This window comes from Hemicordylus capensis, chromosome 3, assembly GCF_027244095.1.
Source record: "Hemicordylus capensis ecotype Gifberg chromosome 3, rHemCap1.1.pri, whole genome shotgun sequence".
In the NCBI taxonomy this organism is placed as follows: domain Eukaryota; kingdom Metazoa; phylum Chordata; class Lepidosauria; order Squamata; family Cordylidae; genus Hemicordylus; species Hemicordylus capensis.
In genome coordinates, this window is record NC_069659.1 from 87,662,591 (window position 1) to 87,682,101 (window position 19,511).

Sequence of the window (19,511 nt, forward strand, 5' to 3'; positions counted from 1 at the left end):
ACCTTGAAAAGCACATCAGTCAACACCATAGGGGCCACAGAAATCACCATCAGCCAATTACAAAAAGCAACTTTACTGGGAACAGCCAATATTTTGCAATGATATCTATAATAACCAACAGTATTGATGATAATATTCAGCCATCCCAGGTCCTTGGGAAGGACTCGATGTCTGGATAAAACAAACCAGTCAATAACACCTGTCTGACTGTGTAAACAAGAAATAATAATAATAAATACATAAAACACAAAGCAGCAGCAGCAAAAACAGCCACATCTTTACTTTTGTCCTAATAACTGTCAAGGAGACTGAGGAGTGGATACCAGCTGGGAGACCACTCCAAAGCCTGGGAGCAATGACTGAGAAGGCCCTGTCCCGCGTGCTCTGCAACTGAGCCTCTCTCACCTTTGGCACACAGAGCAGAGCCCCCTCCTATGATCTTGTCAAGCGGGCAGAAACCCTTGGGAGCAGGCGGTCCTTCAGGTATCCAGGGTCCAAACCATTAAGGGCTTTAAAGGTCAAAACCAGCACCTTGAATTGGACCCGGAAACAAATTGATAGCCAGTGCAGCTCTTTCAGAATGGGTGTAATATTATCCCAAAGGGCAACTCAATATACAATGCTAGCTGCCGCATTTTACACTAGCTACAGTTTCTAAATATTCTTCAAGGGCAGCCCCATGTAGAGTGTGTTACAGTAATTCAGCCGCAACATGACAGGGCATGGGTAACTGTGGCCAGATCTGCCTTCTCAAGAAAGGGACGCAGCTGATGCACTAGCCAAAGCTGTGCAAAAGCACTTCTGGCCACTGCCTTCACCTGAGCACCTGAATGCAGAGCCGGGTCCAGCAGTACTCCCAAGCTGTGCACTTGCTCTTTCAAGGGGACTGCAACCTCATTCAGAACTGGTCGGATCTCTTCATCCAGATTGGCTCACTTACTGACAAACAGCACCTCCATCTTGTCTGGATTCAATCTCAGTTTACTAACCCACATCCAGCCCATTACAGCCTCCAAGCCCAGATTCACTGCGTCCCTAGAATCAGGTGATAAGGATAAAACTGTTGTGTCATCTGCATATTGCTGACAACACAGTCCATGTCCCTGGATGACCTCTCCTAGTGGTTTCATGTTGATGTCAAATTGAGATAGGCCCATGGTTGCCATGCCAGCCATGAAGTCCTGAGCTGTCCTAGGGGGTCCTTAGCCTGGACATTGAAGTCCCCCAAGACAGTAAGTCTAGGGGAACCAATGCCACCTCCAAGATCACCCCCACCAGCTCCGGTAGGGAGATTGAAGTGCAGCAGAGTATTCGGTATGCCAACAGATTCCCAGCCTATCTTGGAGGCCCACCCTCAAGGACAAACACTCAAAATCAGGAGAATGCCTAACCGGGCAAAGGTCTCACAATAGATTACCACAATGCCCCCTCCCTGACCCTCAAGGCAGGGCTGCTGCAAGATGAGGAAACCTGGAAGACAAAGCTGAGAGAGACCAACCCCACCCAGCGCATCCAACCAGGTTTCTGTCATATATACCAGGTCAGCATGCTCATCCACAATCAAATCATGGATGAGAGATGTTTTACCATTTACAGACCTGGCATTCAGCAGCAGCACCCTAATCCCTGAGAGTGTTCTCGGAGCTCCTTGGGGCTGCAGGATTGGGAGAAGTGCCAGAAAAAGGAACAGACAAAAGTTGTCTGGACGGTTTCCCCCTGTAACGGCCTGCCGAATTTCCATTGTCATATCTCCCTTGGCCCATTACCCAAGAGATCACTGTCCCCAGACCCTACCCAAACGTCCACTCTCCCAGACATATTCTTTATCTCAACAACCTCAGCTCCTATTTGTCCTCAGTACCAAACACAAATTTTCTTGGTTATGCATAAAATCACAGCCATGCAGCAAACCCTCACCAATGTCCAGGAATGCTCACAGGAGTCTCTAGTGAAACATTACAACTGCCCGTCCAAATACCACCCTCTTTGTTGAAGGAAGGAATGATGATTTAAATTAGGCTTCCTGGATGAGGAAAGCCCAGAGAGAGAACCCCTCTCACTAATCCTGGGTGGTTAGTCTTAAAGCTCCTTACACAACGGGCTATAGCTGTTACACCAGGCTGCTGCTGCTAACTGTCTTTTGATGCTCTGTGTTAGCTCATGTTGTCAAGCTTTCAGGGAATAGCCAAATGATTTTCCTGCTGGTGGGGCCTCAGTCTGCTTGCCTTAAGACTGAGAGCCACAAGGACTTGCCTTAAGCTCATGCCATGAAGCTCATGCCCCTGGCACAAGCAGCTGTTATCAACTACAGTTCTTGTGTAAATGTACAAACATTGTTCCACCATGTGCGTAACATTGCACAGTATGTCAGCCCATGTTCTTACACAATGTCTCATTTTTCATCACAAATGTTCTTGAAGTTCACCTGTTATTTATTACGATTGCACAAAGTACAAGCATGGGGAGGAAATCCATTCTGAGCAGGAGTCAGAGGACTTGGTAAGAGAACAGTAGAGCTGGCAAAGAGACAAAAGGTTCCACCAACAATTTGAATAACATCCAATTTCGGAATATTTTTGTCCACACAAACGTTTTAGTTAAAATTTGTGACTTTTTTAAATTACAAAGGCTAAAATTTATCATCACTAACTTGTCTCATTGATTTTAGTGGTGCTTAGTCACAACCAGCCTAATTTGGATCCTGCCCATTTATTTTGGAGATCAGCTATAACATGTTCTCTTTTACCTGTGCTTAGGAAAGCTGGAGGACATTATGGAAACTTATCTATTTACAGTACAGCTTTGGCTTGTGAAAGAAATATAAAAAGCATAGCTCATCAGCTAACAAATGCAAGTCAAACTTTGAAATAAATATCTTGGAATTTTGAAATAAATGAATACAATATTTTATTATTATAGGTTTTTAAAGTATGGGCCACTGTGGCAGGTTTTGACTGAATTGTACGAGAATTTATGGCCCCCAGGAGAACATGAGTTCCCCCAATCCCCAGTTTAAGAACTGGCGTCTGTTGTTCTCAGCATTTTTCCTGCTGTCTGCTAACTTCTTGATAAAACGCTCCCATTGGCAACAATATTTTGGAATCTGCCTTTAGTCGTCACAGGGACTTTTAGTTCCCCTGTCTCGCTTTTGGTCATTCAGCACTGTTGCATCCCCATCCCCCCTGCACACACACTTTTTAAAAAAGTTTCCTAAACACCCCAGGCAGTCTGCTCCCAGGCCTATTTGCTCCAGACATGTCACTCTGCTTACATCCATTTGGTTCAGCAGGAAAGTCTTCTAATTTCCCCGGATCCCTTAAATATATTTGGTGGGGCCATTCAGCTGGCTTGATAACAGAGGTGCACCTAGGTAATTTTGGAACCTGGACCTAAAGGCCTTTGGAGGCCTCCCCCTGCAAGTTAAGCATAATCTCCCTACACACATACGGTGACACACACAGTATTTTTATCACATGGATTCTCGAGGGTACAAACAGCAACTGAACTCACAATAATGTAAGAATATAAAACTGGTATGTTTATGCAAATATCCCTTAGCAGAATCATTTTCCGGTGCAGCATGGGCCAGCAGCACAGCAAGACCACACCACCTGGGACAGACTAAAGAGGGTTTGGGGGCCCCCAAGGGGTCTGGAGACCCTGGACTTCAGACCGGAGGAGAAGACCGCCTCTGCCTGATAATGCATTCTCACATGACCCCTGCACACAGTGCCACCTCATCCAAATGCCCCACTCTCCAACATTGCCCTCTGCCAACATTGGCCTTTGACACAGTTTGTTGCTGCTGTGTAAGCTTTCTGAGATCTCAAGTTGTATGCTCACAAGTAATGTAGTAGACTTTTTATTTGAACAAGTAATTGGTGTCTATATATGTGTATCAACACCTTTTAATTTTTCCCCCTTTCAGATTGCTTTTCTTACAGAGCTTTAGAAGTATTGTCAAAGAAGTGTTACGGGAAACAGAGGTGTAAAATTACTGCTAACAATCATAATTTTGGAAGACCATGTTTGCCTGGTGTGAAAAAATATCTCAATGTCAGCTATGCATGTGGTAAGAAAAAAATCTGATAATATTGAAGATCACAATTTGTGCTTAGGTGCCATAATGCCAAAGCTTCATCTTACGTCTATGATGTTTATTTTACCACCTTTAAATACTAGAATTGGGTACAGCCATAGCCATATGGTTACAGTCTTACAACATTTCAATTACTCTCAGTAAAATCTGATTTGAATTCAAACATGTTGGCTTGGATCTGCAGATCCTATTGTTGCCATAATATATGTAGGCCTGGCATTGTTTCGGTGGGGCCAGTTGCTGAAATCTTTTTTTCTGATGTGATCATTAACCTTGATCTCCATGTGGGAAAGACCTGTGCAATTAGCTTTGCCCGTGTGGTGCTGGACCTTTAAATGTTACAAAATGTTAGCAGCATAAGATGAAGCCATGATGAGTATCTCCCACTACACTATCGTCATAACATATGAGGATACCATGGTCATTGGAGAGTATCCTGACTAAATTAATCATGACTAAGCCCCATTGAATTAATAGGATTTAAATTAGTCATGACCAACTTGTCTCATTTATTTTAGGCCATTTTGAAGGACTGACATGTAGGAGGTAGACATGGTTTAAATGGAGAGAGAGAGAGAGAGAGAGAGAGAGAGAGAGAGAGAGAGAGAGAGACTATATTAGTCTTTGGTCCACTGGGATTCTATGGGAAGAAATATGAATCTATGAATATGATAGATATTTAGAGAACTTACATATTCTATGTAATGAAACAGCATAAAAAGTGCTATTTTATGGATCCTTTAAAATAGAATTCATTATCCTAATCATAAGTTATGCCATGTTGTTCTTTGTTCCAGGTTGCTAAGAAGAAAATAGGGATGTGCCGAAATGTGATCCAGCATCCGAATCACACATCCCTTTTAAAATGAGGACATACACAGCCCCTTTAAAGTGGAGAAGAGCATATCCATATCTGCTCCTCCTCCTATTGCCACCATTGCCGTAATCCTGGCGCTCCCCCCAGCTGTGCCTGCATGCCAGTGGGCTATTTCCCAGCTGCCCCCACGCAATGTTGGCACACACATGGCTGCTGTGCATGCTGGTGTGATTCGGATGCTGAATCGTGTTTTGAGAACATTCCTAGAAGAAAATAGTCAATGTATGTTAAGAGAGAGAGCATTTCTTCTGTGGTGCATTGTTTTTGCAGTCAAATATATCAGATACATTGTCAGTCACATTTTTTCTTTCTTGCCTGATTAATTTCAAAGATGTTTTCTGCAATGCTGTTTTGTAGCAGCCTAGAGCATTTGCAAGTTATTTGCTGCTTTCATTGTTTTGTACGCAGACTAACAGCTGTGAAAAAGGCAGAGTTTTGGAATGTGTGAAATTCCACACACAGCGATATAGGCTTACAGGTGAAACTCGGAAAATTAGAATATCGTGCAAAAGTCCATTAATTTCAGTAATGCAAATTAAAAGGTGAAACTGATATATGAGACAGACGCATTACATGCAAAGCGAGATAAGTCAAGCCTTAATTTGTTATAATGGTGATGATCATGGCGTACAGCTCATGAAAACCCCAAATCCACAATCTCAGAAAATTAGAATATTACATGGAACCAAGAAGACAAGGATTGAAGAATAGAACAATATCGGACCTCTGAAAAGTATAAGCATGCATATGTATTCAGTACTTGGTTTGGGCCCCTTTTGCAGCAATTACTGCCTCAGTGCGGCGTGGCATGGATGCTATCAGCCTGTGGCACTGATGAGGTATTATGGAAGACCAGGATGCTTCATTAGCGGCCTTTAGCAATTCTACATTGTTTGTTCTCATGTCTCTCATCCTTCTCTTGGCAATGCCCCATAGATTCTCTATGGGGTCAGGTCAGGCGAGTTTGCTGGCCAATCAAGCACAGTACACTGTATACTTTTCAGAGGTCCGATATTGTTCTATTCTTCAATCCTTGTCTTCTTGGTTCCATGTAATATTCTAATTTTCTGAGATTGTGGATTTGGGGTTTTCATGAGCTGTACGCCATGATCATCACCATTATAACAAATTAAGGCTTGACTTATCTCGCTTTGCATGTAATGCGTCTGTCTCATATATCAGTTTCACCTTTTAATTTGCATTACTGAAATTAATGGACTTTTGCATGATATTCTAATTTTCCGAGTTTCACTTGTATATGACAAGGTTTCAGGGAGTGACTACAGTAATTCAAGAAAGTCTGTTCATAGATGTTTCTGATCATGGCATTACATCCATTTTTCCTTGCTTTGGTTAATGTTATTTTCCAAACTCAACTTTGTGTATAGCAAGTTGCACAGTAAATTTCTTTGCCTCCAGAACAAGGAAGGATATAATATAGAAAGTATTTTGTAATTTTAAAAGCCATATACACCAAAATATAAATACACCATACAGGTTATTCTTGGCATTTGTTTAATATATTTTCAAAGTATTAGGCAGTTGGCAAGACTATAGACCATAGATCCATAGATCATAGATCTGCTTCCTTCTGAGGGCTTTTTTATGTTTAGTTCCATTGGCTTCTGCACTGAACTGCTTGCCGAATCTGAGTGTCCACACCTAGGCCATCTAGTGCATTGTTTGCACTAGTTCATCTGTCTATTTTCTGTCCACACCAAGGGCAAATCATTGTGGAACATTGAGGATTGTTTGGGGTTCTCGACCTTCCTCTCCACTGTCATCTTTCAGCTTTCCTGCACAGAAGGCAGGAAAGAAACCTCTTAACAATTTAAATACTACTTTTGTTTGTTTTTGCACTACCACAGCTGCATCTCAAAGACCAAGGTGTAGATTCTTAAAAATCTAAGAGGTGCACTGTCTGTTGTGCACATGTATACAGGTTTTGTTGGCTGTGATAGATGACATATAAAGGCTTGTGTTGGAGTATCTTGCCATTACTTACAGGGAGCAGAGGAGGAGATTGTTGTCTTGCATGATGAATAGGCATGTTATGCACCACAATACAAGAAGGAAGAGAAGTTCTGGAATCTCCTTCTGAGGCCATGGCCTCAATGGGTCTACCCTGCTGGTAGTAATGTTGTGGTTTGCTTTGTGCTTTGGGTCTGGAATGGATAGAGGTGGATAGGGAATTTCCAGGTGATCAGGGGAACTCTGTTCGAGATCATGGGGATACTTTAACTTCAGCTGTAGAGCCAGTTGACCAACATGCAGCAGCCCCTAGCCATGATTAAATGAGTGGCTATGACCATTGGTAGTTGGCCAATGTGTGCTGCTACAGGATTTGAAGTAGGGCAGTTTTCAGTGGGTAAAATAATCCTGGAAGTATGCTTTGCAATAGAGCCAGTGCTTCTAAAATGGACAACTTTCCTCAGGACCATACGAGGGTGTCCCCTCCACTGATTTCAGCTGTGATCTATATATTGTAGTTGTGCATATTAGAAATTGCTGTGGAAGTGGCTTGTGAGTTCTAGTGGGGTGTGCCACAGTGCTGGGGGTGGGGGGCATTGTATATGGTTGCATCAGGAAGGGGAGATCAGCAAACCATAGGAGCAGCTTAAGATGCAAGCCTATGTTGACTACCAAAGAAGGAAAAGGAAACAGATTAGCTTTCTCCAAGTGTTTAATCAAGCATATTTTATTTGCACCATCAAATGGACATAGTATGAAATGTTTCTTTTATAACTTCACTCTGTTTCATAGTCTAGGTAGTTGTATTATATAACGACTGAACTGAGCTAATGCCAACTTCACCAATGAGTCTAATTTAAGAAGTTTGGCTTTTTATTATACAAGGACCAAAGTACAAGAACCAATTAAAGATCAAACTACATATGATATTAAAAACATTTTGAATTAGTGTGCTTAAGGCTGATCATGGGGCTATTCTCACGATTAACAAAAATTGGGCTAGGAGAGCCTAGCCCGATTTTTGTTAATCGTAAGAACCACCGGGCTTGCAAGCGAGCCTGGTGGTTCTTGAGCAGCTAACCAACTCAAGTAGCCCGCCCCTTAGCCCGGGATTGCGGAGTGAGCACTCCGCAAACCCAGGCTATCTGCTCGTGAGTAGCCGCGGTGCGGCTCTGCGCCACAGCTACTCACAAGTAGACCCCCGACCGGGAGGTGAAAAGCCGCTTTCCAGCTCCGGGGGTTTCCCCAGTATGCCCTGTGCGCTTGCGCAGGGCATACTGGGGCTTCTGGGGGGCATGCGGCCCCCGCTCCCCCCAGCCCCCACTGGCTCCATCATGGAGCCAGCAATCGTGTGGGCGGCTGATCCAGCTGTCCAGAGCTCCCTGCGCGGTCATCTGCGGGGAGAGCGGGCTTAACCCGCTCTCCCCACAGTTTCAGAGAAAGCAGGTCTCACCGATCATGAGACCTGCCTCTACGCCTTTTTCTTAACAAAAAAGCCACAGATGACCTTATGCAGATTGGAACAGCAGCATTCAGGTGGCTTAGCCCTTTCTACCTGTGCTGTGTTCCTGTGAAAAATAGCATGCCCACAAAGCTGATATTATAAATCCTCACATATTGTGGTTCCAGTCTGGATTGGGACTCCCACAACATTCTGTTAAGTAAGAGACATGGCCAGCCTTAAGTGTGCTAATTTGCAATGCCTTTAATGTAATGTGTGGTTGAACCCTAAAGCTGTATTACACACAAGCATATCATCAACACCTAGAGAGAGGTTCAGAACAGAAGTGCTTTCAGTGGCATATGTGAAAACTGTCCTAGATGATCCTTCTGTTTGTTTGTTTTGAGCTCTTTTTGATGGGAAAGTGGTATCTAAGCTTGAGCTGTATACAAGCAGGAAACATAATTTAACCTGGAAAAGAGTGCAAAATAAACAACAGGGCCTGTTTGCATGGAAGTTGTTCTGATAAGAGCTGTTGCCTAACAGACACCTGAAGAGCTATTCGTGTGTACAAAATGTGCACACTTTTTAATCTTTGTAAGAGGAATGTGGAAAATGTTCAAATTAATTGCACTAAAATACATTGGCAGACATGGTTAGAAGAAAAATGATCACTGTCTCCTGATCTATTCCACCTTGAGTTACAGTCAACCTCTAATGGGGGACGGGGATTTCACTGGGAAGCTGTGGCATTTGTAAGGAAGGAATATACTGTATCTCCCTACCTCACCTTCCCTCCCAATTTTTATATTTAGTTTAATTGGAGACACACACACACACTGACCAAGCTGTGTGGCTTGTTGATCTGTTGACAGATAGTGCTAACTACCTATAGGGCAGTTCTTTGGGTTCTGCTCTAAAAGCATTTCATGGGACCACTTGAGCCCTGCTCCTTTTTTTTTTTTTTTTTTGCCAGAACTTTTGCCAGAACTGGACCACTTGCTGAGCACTGAAAGACATACTAGAATCATATTAGAAGCTAGAAAGGTTTTCACTTAATACATTTGTGCATAGTTTTCAGAAAAAATGTAGTTGCCAATGTTCAATTGATTGACGTGTTGCCCTTCTCAGTGTTCTGGGGGAAAAAAATCCCCCTCAATATACACTTTAGCTTAATTTAATACATTGCAAGAGACATATGAAGTGGAATAAAAAGTGGGGCAATTAGACCATATGCCAGTGCTCTTGGATCAGCTTCTGGGCTCATCTTGAAGTGATGGTGTTTGCCATTACAGTTCAAAATAGCTGGAGACTTGAGGACGTTAAGGGCCACCTTGCTTTATATAGTTCTCCTCTGCATCTGAGGCCCTGCTTCAGATTCCTCCATCAGCTGAGGTGCAGCAGGAGTCCACAAGGAGTAGGGACTTCTTGGTTGTGGTACATTTTATGTTATGCCCTCGCTAAGGCAGTCCACCCATCCTCTGCACTTGGTGTTTTAGACATCAACTGACCAGAGCTAACCATTATAGCTGAGACCTATCCTTCTAATAAACTATCTCTAAATACTGTATACAGCCAACAAAACCAGTATGAAGATAGAGAGTTAGCAGGAGAAGGGGCACTTCCCAGTGTATTGCACAGAGTGCCACATATATGACTATTTGCCCCATGGGCAGAAGTCATGGGGGTGTGTTCGGTGCAATGAGTTCTTGGCTCTCAGGGAACAAATTCATTCCCTTGAGACCAAGGTGGCAGATCTGGAGAAGCTCAGAGAGACAGAGAGGCATGCGGAAGAGGCCTTCAGGGATGTGGTAGAGGCATCCCACTCCAGGGCTGATAGCTCCTCTGCTGTCAGGGAGAAGGAAGGTCTCTGGCAAGGAAGACATTGGTCTGAGGAAGAGAGAAATGCTCTTTTAGAAGGGACCTCTTCCGTGGAAGATGAGCCCATATCTTCTCGCACAGGGAATATTCCTCTGGGAGGTGGGGACCTCCTTGTAGTGGGTGATTCAATCATTAGAGGTATAGAGAGATGGGTTTGTGACCCACGTGTTGACCACACAGTGACTTGCCTGCCTGGTGCGAAGGTTGCGGACATCACTCAGCTTCTAGACAGGCTCTTAGGCAGTGCTGGGGAGGAGACAGCTGTCATGGTGTACATCAGCACCAACAATGTGGGGAAATGTAGTCAGGAGGTCCTGGAAGCCAAATTTAGGCTGGTAGATAGCGTATTGAAGTCCAGGACCCCCAAGGTAGCATTCTCAGAAATGCTACCTGTTCCACGCACAAGTACAGTGAGACAGGCAGAGCTGAGGGGTTTCAATGCGTGGATGAGATGTTGGTGCATGGAGGAGGGCTTTAGATTTGTTAGGCACTGGGATACATTTGGGGGCAAGCAAGGCCTGTATAAAAGGGACAGGCTGCACTTGAACCAAGATGGAACCAGACTGCTGGCACTTAAAATAAAAAAGGTTGCAGAGCAGCTTTTAAAATGACACCTGGGGAATAGCTGACAGGAGCTGGGCAGTATCTGGTTTGGCAAATGCCTTCCTTTAAAGTTCGAGGGTGCAAAAGATTCAGATAAAACAGAAGGGGACAGAGTAGAACCACATAAAGAACAGACAGAAGACTGTGCCAGCTGGTCAAAGAGCCAAAAGAAAGATAGCATACACCAGGTGAGAGATTCAGAAGACAGAATCTAACAAGCTAGAAAACCTAGGTGGACTGGAGTCCTCCACAGAAACCCCGTGGGTGACAATACAAGGCCTGAAAGGGAACGTGCTACTGAGGATGTGCTATTGCCCTCCATATCAAAACGCTGAGAGCGACGGGGAGTTGCGGCAGGAAATCAGGGAGGTGTCAAGGAGAGGCAGGGCTGTAATAATGGGTGTCTTCAGTTATCCACACATAGACTGGGTAAATTCACAATCAGGTAATGACAGAGAGGTCAAATTTCTAGATACGCTGAATGACTGTGCCCTAGAACAATTGGTCTTGGAACCAACCAGAGAAAAGGCAACCTTGGACTTAATTCTGAGTGGCACCCAGGACCTGGTGCATGATGTCAGTATCGATGACCCTTTAGGGAACAGTGACCATAGTGCCATCAAATTCAGCATACATGCGGGGAGAGAATCACCAAGGAAGTCTTAACACAGACGTTTTGAATTTCAGAAGAGGAAACTTCTCCAAAATGAGGAGTATGGTGAAAAGAAAGCTGAAAGGGAAAATCAGGAGAGTCACTTCGCTCCAGAATCCATGGAGTTTACTCAAAACCACAATACTAGAAGCCCAGTTAGATTGTATACCCAAAAGGAGGAAAGGTACCACTAAGTCCAGGAGGATGCCAGCATGGATAACAGGTAATCTCAAGCAAGCCATTAAAGGGAAGAAGACTTCCTTCCAGAATTGGAAGGCCTATCCAAATGAAGAGAACAGAAAGGAACACAAACTCTGGCAAAAGAAATGCAAGGTAACAATAACAGAGGCAAAAGAGAGTTTGAGGAACATTTAGCTAAAAGTATAAAGGGGAATAACAAAAACCTCTTTCAATACATCAGAAGCAGGAAACCTGCCAGGAAGGTGGTTGGACCATTAGACAATGAGGGAGTGAAAGGGATTATTTAGGAGGATATGGAGGTTGCAGAGAAGCTCAATGAGTTCCTTGTGCCTGTCTTCATGGCAGAAGATATAGAGCATATACCTGTTCCTGAAACAGGCTTTTCGGGGGATGGAGGCTAAAGAACTGAGTCAGATAGAAGTGACAAGAGATGATGTTCTAAACTGTCTGGAAAAACTAAAAACTAACAAATCGCCAGGGCTGGATAGCATCCATCCAAGAGTCCTCAAAGAACTCAAATGTGAGATTGCTGACCTCCTTGCTAAAATATATAACTTATCCCTGAAATAGGAATCTGTACCGCAGGACTCGAAAGTAGCAAATGTGACACCGATTTTCAAAAAGGGATTTGGGGTGATTCGGGAAATTACAGGCCAGTTAGCTTAACGTCCGTTCCATGCAAATTGATGGAAAGCATCCTCAAGGATAAAATTGTAAAGCACATAGAAGAACAGGCCTTGCTGGGAGAGAACCAGCATGGCTTTTGCAAAGGGAAATCTTGCCTCACCAACCTTTTGGAGTTCTTTGAGAGTGTCAACAAGTGTGTGGATCAAGGTGATCCAGTTGACATAGTATACCTGGACTTCCAAAAAGCTTTCAACAAAGTTCGTCATCAAAGACTCCTGAGGAAACTAGCAGTCATGGGATAAGGGGACAAGTACATGTGTGGATTGCTAACTGGTTGAAGGACAGGAAACAGAGGGTAGGGATAAATGGAGAGTTTTCACAATGGAGGGAAGTAAGAAGGGATCTGTACTGGGACTGTTGCTTTCTAATTTATTCATAAATGATCTAGAAGTAGGGGTAAGCAGCGAGGTGGCCAAACTTGCAGATGATACCAAACTCTTCCGGGTAGTGAAATCCAAAATGGATTGTGAGGAGCTCCAAAAGGATGTCTCCAAACGGGGTGAGTGGGTGACAATGTTGCAAATGCAGTTCAATGTTGGCAAGTGTAAAGTGATGTGCATTGGGACGAAAACCTCCAACTTCAAGTATACACTGATGGGATTTGAGTTGTCGGTGACTGACCAGGAGAGGGATCTTGGGGTCGTGGTGGACAGCTTGTTGAAAGTGTCGACTCAGTGTGTGGCAGTTGTTAAAAAGGCCAATTCCATGCTAGGGATCATTAGAAAGGGGATTGAAAATAAAATGGCTAATATTATAATGCCCTTATACAAAACTATGCTGCGGCCACACCTGGAGTACTGCGTGCAATTCTGGTCACCACATCTAAAAAAAGGACATTGTAGAACTGGAAAAGGTGCAGAAGAGGGCAACCAGGGGCCTAGAGCACCTTTCTTATGAGGCAAGGCTACAGCACCTGGGGCTATTTAGTTTAGAAAAAAGACAACTGTGGGGAGACATGATAGAGGTCTATAAAATCATGCATGGTGTGGAGAAAGTGGAGAGAGAGAAATTCTTCTCCCTCTCACATAACACTAGAACCAGGGGTCATCCCATGAAATTGATTGCCAAGAAATCTAGGACCAACAAACAGAAGTAGTAGTGTGCATGGTTCGGTTCGGCGCAATGGTAAAGCCCTCCGGACCGGTCCGGAATTCCGGCGGTCTAGAGGTTTGGATGGGCGGGGGACTGTCACTTTAAGCGGGGTGGGTGGGTGGTAGTACTCCCCCCCCCGCCGCTCTTCCCCCTCCGGCACTGGTACTTTAAAAAATCTTCTTGGGGCGGCAGAGTTCCTCCCTGCCGCCCCTGCCCCCGTCGTTGTCCTTCTATGCTTGATACGATGAAGAGCTAGCGGCGTGCATGTGCCCTTCACGGCGTGCGCGCTCATCTCTGCCGCTGGTGCGCGCCGCATACATCATGCAGCACGCGCGCCAGTGGCGAAGATGAGCACACGCGCCGTGAAGGGCACATGCGCGCCGCTAGCTCTTCATCGTATCAAGCATAGAAGGACAACAATGGGGGCAGGGGCGGCAGGGAGGAACACTGCCACCCCAAGAAGATTTTTTAAAGTACCAGCGCTGGAGGGGGAAGAGTGGCGGGGGGGTAAGTACTACCACTCCCCCCCCCGCTTAAAGTGACAGTCCCCTCAGTGCCGGACCACGCTTCTGTGGTTCCGTGCACATCCCTAAACAGAAGTACTTTTTCACACAACGCATCATCAACTTGTGGCATTCTCTGCCACAAGATATGGTGACAGCCAACAGGCTTTAAGAGGGGTTTGGATAACTTCATGGAAGAGAGGTCTATCATCCGCTACTAGTTGGAGGGCTATAGGCCACTTCCAGCCTCAAGGACAGGATGCCTCTGAGTACCAGTTTCAGGGGAGTAACAGCAGGAGAGAAGGCATGCCCTCAACTCCTCTGCCTGTGGCTTCCAGCGGCATCTGGTGGGCCACTGTGTGAAACAGGATGCTGGACTAGATGGGCCTTGGGCCTGATCCAGCAGGGTTGTTCTTACGTTCTTAACTGAAGAAGCAACTTTACAGGGGGGCTTTTAATGGGTATTATTTATTTTTCTTTTATTCTACAGAATTCGGTTTTTGTGTTTACTGTGTTTACTGTTTTAGTGCTCATTATACTGCTGGTTTGTTTTATTGTATTTTGATGTTGGTTGCTTGCTTATAAAAAAGTAGGACATCAAGTTTTTAATATTAAAAACAATTTTTAAAAGGAAAGCAGGCATGTTCTGGGTTCGAAGAGTGATACCAAATACAACATTTTAAGAGCAGTGGGGTCACTCTATAAGTGTCCTCACGGTATTTGATTCAAAAAGGACCTCTTTTCTCTAGGGTCAAGTTCTGAAAAATGGGTTCTTCAAATTTGAAGCAGAAGCTAATTATGCACAGTGTTGATTGGCTAGGCCTATAATGTCATCAAGAAACATTCCGCACTTTTAAAAATGACAGACAGTCCACCTTGAAGCATGGCAGACAGGGCAAGATTGATGGGTGACCCAGCTTTAAGTTTGCTGGTATGCACACCTGTCATTTCATTTGCAAAGCCAAGAGGAAGCTGGACTAACAGGAGCTAATGGGCCACTCATGGCAGTAGTTGCTGGAGATAACTGATCTTCATTTATCTTCAAGGAGAATAAAGGATGAATTCCATATTGAGGGTGGGTGAAATGTGTGAGTCTTAAACAATGATTGGATCACAGAGAATAAGACCAAAATAGAGAATGTAACTGTGACGAAACGGGGGCTACTCTACGCTTTCCTGGGATCTACCCTCAGTAGAGAGATTGCTCTGATCACAGTGACTGATCAAGTGATGGGAGACCCCAGTTCACTGTCTAGTCTTCTCTTTCATAATTTGTTGTCTCCAATCTGCAGCAGAATACAGTAGCAGAATCCTGAAGAGCTGAAGTCTTGGACAAAGGCATTTAGTTCTATTTTTTTAAAATATGGCTTATGCAATTTTTTCTTCAGTCCAAGAAGGATGATCTGTGTTTTTTTTGCAAATCTTTGTTGGACCGTCTGAAAATGTCTGTGTGGGACAAAAATAATGAATCAAAAACACACAGGGAGCAATTGGATCCATTCCAGACACACTGTGTGGTCAGCTTTGACCTCACTGAGCATCCATTTTAGGAGCGGGAGGCAGTTAATTCAGTGAAATGCTGCTCTAAGAGCCAATAGTGCCAACCATTTCATTGGCAAGTAGGTACGTGTTAATAACAGTCCATTGCTACATGCTGGGATTTGTAAATCTGTAGGGTGAAGACTTTTTGGATTGCCACCCATCCCTGGGGGAAATAAACAGCCTTTGCTAATTTACACAGCTTGTCATATCTAGTACTGTTCAATTGCCTAATACAGAGGATGGTATGAATAGAAAATAAAAATAACCACCCCCTAAAAAAAATTTGGATTCTTGACAGGAATTTCTTTGGGACAAAAAAGTAAAGTATGTTTACCAATTATTTGGCAGTTTATAATTTGGTTTGTCTTACCTAATGTAAGGTGACCACTCAGCCTCATTTAATGAATAATACTTGATTTACAGTGATTTTTTAAAAAGCAGATAACATGTCATTTTTTATTTCCAGTTCCCAAATTTATATTTGAAGCCGTTGACCCAATGGTTACTAATCTAAATCCTTCTTGGAAGCCAAAAGAAGGTGAATATGGTCATTTTTATGGATCGCTACCAGCCTTTGTCTTTAAGTAAGAACCTACAATGGTTTGATCACATAGAATAAGATCAAAATATATAATGCAACTGATCAAGTGATGGGAGACCCTGGCTTCACTTTACTGATGAATCTTCTGTTTGTATGATGTTAATCTGGTATCTTTGATCTGCAATGGAATGAGGTACTTGAATCCTGAGGTGCTCAAGTGGACTCCACTGTTTCAGACAGCCAGTGGGGTGTGTGTGTCATTTTTGAATGTTCCCTCATGTAAAGGCTTCCTGAAGAATAAAGCAAAAGCAACAACAACAACAACAACAACAAAGACACCTAGCACAACTGGGAGAAACATTCTGTCCCAGCCATCCTTCTCCTTGTAGTGCTACTTTACTTGCAGAGAGTATTTTCCACAGGGGACATTACAATGCTCTGTCTGAAAGTCTGCAGTCTGTTCTCCCGTCTCAGGACTCTGCCACCACGTCCATCAGAACAGACGCCTGTGCTTAAAGAATGGAAGCAGGCATGTTCTACTCACCCATGAGGAATAGGAAAGATCTAAAATAGAAGTTGCAATTGGTTGCCTCCCCCTTTAATATGAATGTGGTAGGTATGCATACCCAAGACATATTTCCACATTCAGACCTAGATGGCAGGACTCCTGTAGCCCAGTGGCAGAATACATGCTTTGTGTGCAGAATGTCCCAGGCTCAATCCCTGACATTGTTTCTGCAAAGGATCCTGGGTAGAAAAGCTGTAATAGACTCTTTATTCTGAAATGAGGCCTCTTGACCTATCCCAGAGTTACCGTCTGGTGACACCTTGAAATGACTAGGTACAATCAAAATGATGTCACCGGCAGCAAGCTTTTGAGTTCTCCAGAACTCTTCACCAGACTGGGTGTCCTGTGTGATTGACTATTAAGAGTTTTAACCTGAGGTAGGCTTTTAAACTGTATTGTGTGAATGAACTGTGTCTTATTAGACTTGAATAAGAGCAAGAAACATGGGAATTTTTAAGTAAGGAGTCCCTTCTCAGTAGGAGATTAAGTATTTTTCTTCTGTGATCAGACACATATTTTCAAGTTGTATAAACATGAGTTTTTCAGACTGCTCAACTGAAATCTAATCTATCAAGTATTTTTCATTTTATATTCACAGATACCAATTTTGATCTGAAAGAATCAAGATTTCCACAGCAAAATGGAATCATAGTTAGCAACAGTTTGGCTGCATTTGCTTATATTAAAGGTAAAGCCATTGTGTTTGCTTTCTTACATTGTTACTTTTGGTACTTTTACTATTGCAATATAGAAAACTGAAGCTCACACATTGGATCCAGTCTGTCGAACCCCACTCCAAAGTCTGCATATGCATTAGGACAAAGGGCGTAGCGAGGTTGCCGGCAGACCCCGGGACAAGCTACTGAGGCCGGGTACCCTATGCCCCAGCACCATCACACCTCCAGCTATGCCCCACCCCCAGCACCATCACACCAGTGCAAGGGATGTGGTCAGTGCTGGGAACAAATGTGTGACAGCCTTTCACCCTCTCCAGCCAGCAAAGCACTTTCTTGCTGACAGAATGCTTCCTTTTTCTCCCTGGGCAGCAGGGTGGCTGGGAAGTGCGGAGGGGAAATGGAGCAGGGGGGAAAGGGGCCACTTGGAAGGGTGAAGGGTGCTTTGGTGGGGGGGGGCTGAGTTTCGTGGTCCAGGGACATTTGTCATCCCCCCCTTTATTATCCCTACATATGTGATTAGGACTTCCAAGTATCCCCTTTCTGACCGGAACCAGGGCGGGGGCAGGGGCAGCTTTAGAGGTATGGTCTTCTACTGTAATGTAGGGAGCTGGTGTCCTGACAGGGAGAAGGTAGATGAGAAGCCCTCTCCCCGTTCTTTGGAGTATAATCACAATCTGGTTTAGAGTGTAATCTCTTCAGTCCTTATGGTAGATTGCAGCCAGATTTTCTTTGGTATGTGCAGGTAGATCACATCTCCTCTTCTTGTGTAGGCAGCCTATGCATGAGTCACCAGTTGTAAGTTGTAAGCATACCAGTTGTATGGCACTGCCCAGGTTAGTGGCGGAGCCCTTGATGAGGCAGCCTTTGCCTGTGAGCTTGGACTGTGTGGTCAATCTGTGTCATCATATCTTTTGCACAGGCATGCCTCTTAAAAAAAAAAAGTTGCCGTAGAGCCAGTCATGATCAAGACCATGGCACATGGGGAGGGAGAGATTAACCCTTTTTCTCAGCATCCTTTCCCCACCAAGAATCACTCCCCCAAGCTGCCATTTGCAGGTTTTAGGGGTAGTTTTCAGTCCAAAGGGGAAACCTCCCCCTTCTTGTATAGCAAGGTCCTAATCAGGACTGGGCCCACTGTGGCTCTTTTGTGTGTGTGCAAAGAGGCACTTCCAGTTGGAAGTAAATGACTAGTTTGGGTTTGGCCCTCCAAGATAAGCTTGTGAGCCTTATGGACCTCATAGATCTGGCCTTGAGAAGGCTGCATAACAACACAGAACCTTTCAGAATGGCATCCTATATCATTTGCCCCTTGTCTTCACCTCTCTTTGTGAGCCTCTAGTCTGGGATTTTGTTTCTAATTTCAGATCACCCTGAAAGAGCTGCTCTCTTGTTTGTGTCTAGTGTTTGTGTTGGCATAGTGCTGACACTCTGTGCTCTGGTGATACATGTGTCATGCTCAAATGACTTTGGAAAACTGCAGAGGATGAGAGAGCACTTAATGCCAGAGGGCAGCAAGGCTGATGAAGACAGTGGACCTGAGGAAGACGAAGAGGAGGAGCAGAGAGAGGAATCTTCGGATTCAGACTTTCCTGATGACCTAACAGGGTTCTACAGAACGTCTTATTCGGCGTATTGTTCAATGGACCAAGCTGAACTTGCTGAAAGGATAGAGAGACGAGAACAGATCATCCAGGAAATCTGGCTGAACAGTGGTTTGGATGCATCTCCTACTAGGAGCTTCAGCCCATTTTCTATCAATGAACAGCAATGCATTTGTTTTGGCTAACATAAGCTATTTTTATACACAATGTACCTTCTATGAAGGAGCATTTGCAACTCAATATAATAATTATTTGCAAAGTAAAGCTATATTCATAATTATAATAAACAAAATTTGAAATGTGTGATAGCATGACATATTCTGGATCTCAAGCTCTGAAAATGTGTCCATTATATCCTATATGAATTGCTTCTAACTGTTTGAAAATGCATACCCATATTTATGAATCAGCATAAGACATTTTGTGCTGAGGAAATAACAGTTTCAAACGGTACTGAAGATAAATAGTAAGAGTATTGCTGAACTGAATAGGTCACTCTGCAGACTTTATCTTCAAACTAACTTGCAGACAAATTCCACTTAGTTCAGGCCAACCCTATCAACAATTCAATCAGA

The 19,511-nt window shown here is 43.9% G+C and overlaps 1 protein-coding gene across 9 annotated transcripts in view; it reads left to right on the plus strand.

The window, feature by feature from the left end:
- Nucleotides 1-19,239, plus strand: part of EVA1C (eva-1 homolog C) — a 99,444-nt gene extending 80,205 nt beyond the window's left edge. For 4 of the 9 annotated variants that reach the window (XM_053308860.1, XM_053308865.1, XM_053308866.1 and 1 more), the window contains 4 exons: nucleotides 3,929-4,072; nucleotides 16,016-16,087; nucleotides 17,257-17,346; nucleotides 18,700-19,239. In XM_053308860.1, coding sequence (XP_053164835.1) covers nucleotides 3,929-4,072; nucleotides 16,016-16,087; nucleotides 17,257-17,346; nucleotides 18,700-19,121 — 728 coding nt within the window. In that variant the 3' untranslated portion in view covers nucleotides 19,122-19,239. Of the gene's footprint in view, nucleotides 1-3,928; nucleotides 4,073-11,559; nucleotides 11,737-16,015; nucleotides 16,134-17,256; nucleotides 17,347-18,699 lie in introns of those variants that run through there. The other 5 variants (XR_008319341.1, XM_053308861.1, XM_053308862.1 and 2 more) reach the window with 5 other exon arrangements.
- The last annotated feature ends 272 nt before the right edge of the window (nucleotides 19,240-19,511 follow it).